The sequence below is a fragment of the Phaseolus vulgaris genome, chromosome 5 (genome assembly GCF_000499845.2).
Source record: "Phaseolus vulgaris cultivar G19833 chromosome 5, P. vulgaris v2.0, whole genome shotgun sequence".
Taxonomy (NCBI): domain Eukaryota; kingdom Viridiplantae; phylum Streptophyta; class Magnoliopsida; order Fabales; family Fabaceae; genus Phaseolus; species Phaseolus vulgaris.
In genome coordinates, this window is record NC_023755.2 from 15,313,015 (window position 1) to 15,317,421 (window position 4,407).

At 35.6% G+C, this 4,407-nt stretch overlaps 1 protein-coding gene across 1 annotated transcript; it reads right to left on the reverse strand.

Moving 5' to 3' along the window:
* On the reverse strand, positions 1-1,693 carry LOC137834021 (uncharacterized). The gene is made up of 4 exons (XM_068642087.1): positions 1,616-1,693; positions 1,142-1,529; positions 354-819; positions 1-277 (listed from the first exon to the last, which is right to left on the reverse strand). The coding sequence occupies exons 1-4, from the start codon at positions 1,691-1,693 to the stop codon at positions 1-3; spliced, it is 1,209 nt and encodes a 402-aa protein (XP_068498188.1).
* Between the last annotated feature and the right edge of the window lie 2,714 nt (positions 1,694-4,407).

The window sequence follows — 4,407 nt, forward strand, 5'->3', positions numbered from 1 at the left end:
TCACATCACACATCGTTCACTATCAAACCCCACATCATTGACCCGATCAAACTCTTCAAAAATGAGAATTAAGGCATGTTTAGATATAGAGCCAACCAACATTTTATACAATTGCACATTGAATGTGTGTCCTATCATATGTAGACTCATTTGAAATGATGCCTTAATCTCGTTATGTTGAAGTATAATAACATGCTTGATAGCATCCCAACACAAGCACAGGTCTCCCATGCTATTTTGTAATATTCGTTTCAAAGACCAATGAGCTGATTCGACCCTGTATAAGTATAAAACATAATAAAACAATTACACATTATACACGTTCTAAACAAAGTAAAGGTATTCATATATACCTGTTTGATGTTGTATTTCCCAAATGCATTAACAAATTTGTCCAACACTTGACAAACTTTTCTCTGTGCGGAATAATCCAAGTGTTCTTCACATATTCAAAAAGTAATGGCCACGGTGAACAAATAGTTTCAAAATTTTTCACAAACTCATCAAATTTACCAATCTCTATACAGTCAATGATAGTCTTCCATGAATCCATCACAACTTCCCAAGCCTCGACAGAATCTACCAACATTTTAGACTTTGCTTTAACATTCTTATTGATGTGAAACCGACAAAGAAGATTTCTTGTTTTAGGAAACACAATATTGATGGCATTCATCAAAGCAAGATCTCTATCACAAACAATGACTTCAGGCCCCACATGCGATGTCGAAAGTGACCCTCTAAATTTTTGTAATGCCCATATGAAGTTCTTTTCTTTCTCGCTAGATAAGAATGCAAAACCAGCAGAAAAGGACAAACCTGTACAAGTTACACCAACAATCTCAAGCAAAGGCAGTCGATATTTGTTTGTTTTGTAAGTTGTATCCATTAAGAATACAATGTTAAATGCATTCAAGAGTTTCACAGCATCAGGATGAGTCCAAAAAATATCACTAACAATATTTGAAGACTCATGACACGTAGTGAAGATAGTTGTCACGGTCTAACAACATCATTAACTGTTGTAATTCAGTTCTTGGTCCTCTAACTGATCTCTTGTACGAGTATCTTGCATTGTATATTTGCTTTATTGTTGTCATATTATCCTCATTATTCTCCTTCAAAGTACGTAGAATGTTACCTGGCTTAACCATGCTTTTAGTCATATCAACAAGCATTGAATGTTCATTCATTTTTAATCTGCCTACATATGGATGACCAACTAAGGTATCATACAAATCATGATTATGAGTACCACATATTACCTTAAGTACCCAACCTTGACCCTTTCCAACAGGTTTACCTCGCAATTTAAAGGGACATTCACATTTTCGAGTACCAGTTACACTAACCTCCAAACCATCTTTATACTTTCTGTAACTACCCCCCCTTTCACAGCCTAACAAGACATATGTCTTTCTCCCTTGCTTACCATTTGCTATGTCAGACCTAATAATGACAATAACAAAACCAAGTCCATAACCAACCCTACAGACCCATTCAAGTAAGTCTTCTCGCGAAGGAAACACCTACACAAAGTTATTCTAACAATATTACAAAATCACTTCTTCAAATTATAATGCAATAAACATAAATGAAATGAAATTTTATTCACCTCATCTGTTGTAAAATGGATACCATAGTCCCCTTTAAACAATCCATGTTGATGCACAAAATTCATTAATTCTTCCATACTTACACCTTCATTCATAAAACATAAATTTTAATTTTATTATAATTTCCATAAATTCACATATGCAAAACAAAAATAGCATAAGATTTTGCAATTGACAACTTGACTTCCGGATTGTATAATCCATAAGTCAAATTTTAACAGCATAATGAATTCCGGATTACGTAATCCATAAGTTATTTCAGGTGACTTCCGGATTGTGTAATCCATAAGTCAAAATTTTCACAGCAAAATGACTATCGGATTGTATAATTCGTAAGTCATGTTTGGTGTTCCAAATTGTGTAATGCGTAATTGAAATTCATATAGCAAAATGAGTACCGGACTACGTAATACGCAAGACATATTGAAAGTTCTAAAATCACTTCTGGATTGTGTAATCCATAGTTCATTTGGTACCAGATTACACAATCCGGAAATATGAATTTGGCAGGTTCCGGATCCGGTATGCACAAAAGTTATCTAATCTGAAACGCTTTACTTAAGCACCGGATTATGTGATCCGTGGATCCACCGGATTAACTAATGCGGAAATATTTATTTAAGGCAAAAGAATGAGAATGAGAATGTACCTCACCAACGGTGCCAATGCCAACACCACCTACCACCGCTGCTACCTACCACCGTGCACCACCTACCACCGCTGCTACCTATCACCGTGCACCACCTCAACCACCTTCTCAAGCACCACCTCCAACACCACTTCAAGGACCACTTCACGGACCACCACCACTCAAGCTCCATATGCACCCCACCACACGAAGTAACTTCCTTTCTCATTTTTATCTTTTTACTGAAGGATAATTTTGGTATTTTTAAATTTTATGGAGGTGCCCGAAGAAATCATGGAGGTGCAGGAAGAAGCTGTCAATAGAAAGTTATCCAACTTTTTTGACATTTTGCCCACATCCACGGACAAAGATGGCAAGGTATTAGTTAAATTAGTGTTGTCTTTTCTTCATCTGAAACCTATTTTTCTTCATATTCTAAAGTGTCATTACCTTTTGGTAAAATTTATGATATTAACATAAATTATGATTTTAGGTTTTTGTTTCCACAGAACGTGATAAGAACTATCCTGTGACTGTTAACCTATGACAACCAGAGGTCATTTATAAATTTGCGGTTAAAGATAAACACTATTTTTTATTAGTAATTCTCACTTTCTGATGTGAATGTAACTACAAGAACACATGATTCTTGACATTCTTAGGAGCAACTTGAGCTGGATTTGAAAGGCACTTTACTTTAGAATTGGATCAATGTTCTAATTCAAGAACTCACCAAAACTTAGCACCAACCAAGACTCATATGGAAGTCCATGTATTGTCAATGGAATCAAAACACAAGGAATGAAGAACAAGAATTAAAAACTGGACAGAATTGAAAAGCTAGCTATTGAACCGAAAAGAAACAAAGAACAAAGCTGGAAAAGTAAATGTAAACGGTAGAAAATGAAGGAAAACACTAGAAATTAAAAACTACCAAATGGAAAATTGAAGAAAAGGAAGAAGAACACTTATAGGAAGATGCTTGCTAGATTTTGAGAATTGGAAGAAGCCATTCACGCCACTTGGAACCTTGAACCAAGATAAGTGATGGAGTGCCACCACTTGAAGCTCACCATAGCTCACAAGATAAGGCAAAGAAGAAGAAGACTCAAAACTCACAAATTCTCTCCAAATTTGAGTAGAGTCTCTCTACTATAAAATTCCAATCTCCAAATTACAAAGGAAAGCACCTTATTTATAGCCTAGAGGTGCTGAAAAATAGGTGGGAAATTTCAAATAAAACTCATTTGAAATTCCCACCAAAAACAAGTCACATGGGAGGTGTGACCTTTTTCTACTATGACACCTCCTAAAAACTACACCTACACCCCCCTACTAAGTCACATGGACAATGTGACTCTCTCTAATACATTCACACCTATTTATTTAATATCCACACCTCCTACAAGAGTCATTCAAATGATGCTCTTTTATTTAATGCTTGGTCTTGCCCCTCATGGTTTGGACTTGGGCTTCTTGGGCTTGGGCCTTCTTGGGCTTGGGCTTTGGGCTTGGGCCTCATCTTTTGCAAAGACTAATAAGAAGAACTTTAAATGCTTTGGCCCTTGTCCATTTCTTCTATTGATAACATCTTTTCGATTCTCATCATACTCCCCAAGTTGGAGAGAATTCGTCCATGAATTCAGTACTCCTGCATAAAACAAAGTCAGTTTGCAATTAGATAAGAGAATACAAGAAGAAATAGGCAAACATGACTTAGTACATTGAAATGTTGGGAGTTCAGAAAAAGATGTCCTATACATAGCCCATGTTGGAAAAGATTGATTAGAAATGAATTTATTTGGAAATCTAGAATGTATGAAAAATTCATCCTTAACATTCTTTATCCAATATGGTGTATGAGTAGGAACCTTGGGTAATGAAAAAGATAAGGAAGGAAAAAACCTTGGAGGTAAAGGAATGAGGCCTAATTTATCTTGTCCTTCTCTTTCTCTTTCATTTTCGCTTTTGTTGTTTATGGTAAATTGGTCTTGTTTTACCTCATTTAACTTTGTTGGTTGTTTATTTGGACAATTGGCAGCTATATGCTCAAAACTTAAACATTTAAAACATTTGGTTTTTAAAGTTTTGGTGGATGACTTAGGGGTAGAAGGATTTTGGGTAGAAACTTGTTGGGAAGAAGTGGTTTCTTTGCAAAAATTT

Coding starts and splice junctions, on each gene's coding strand:
- LOC137834021 (XM_068642087.1), bottom strand. CDS start 1,693: ATGGAAGAATTAATGAATTTTGTGCATCAACATGGATTGTTTAAAGGG. Junction 820..1,141: donor TAAAAGCATGGTTAAGCCAG/GTAACATTCTAC, acceptor TAACTTGTACAG/GTTTGTCCTTTTCTGCTGGT. Junction 278..353: donor GGAAATACAACATCAAACAG/GTATATATGAAT, acceptor ATACTTATACAG/GGTCGAATCAGCTCATTGGT.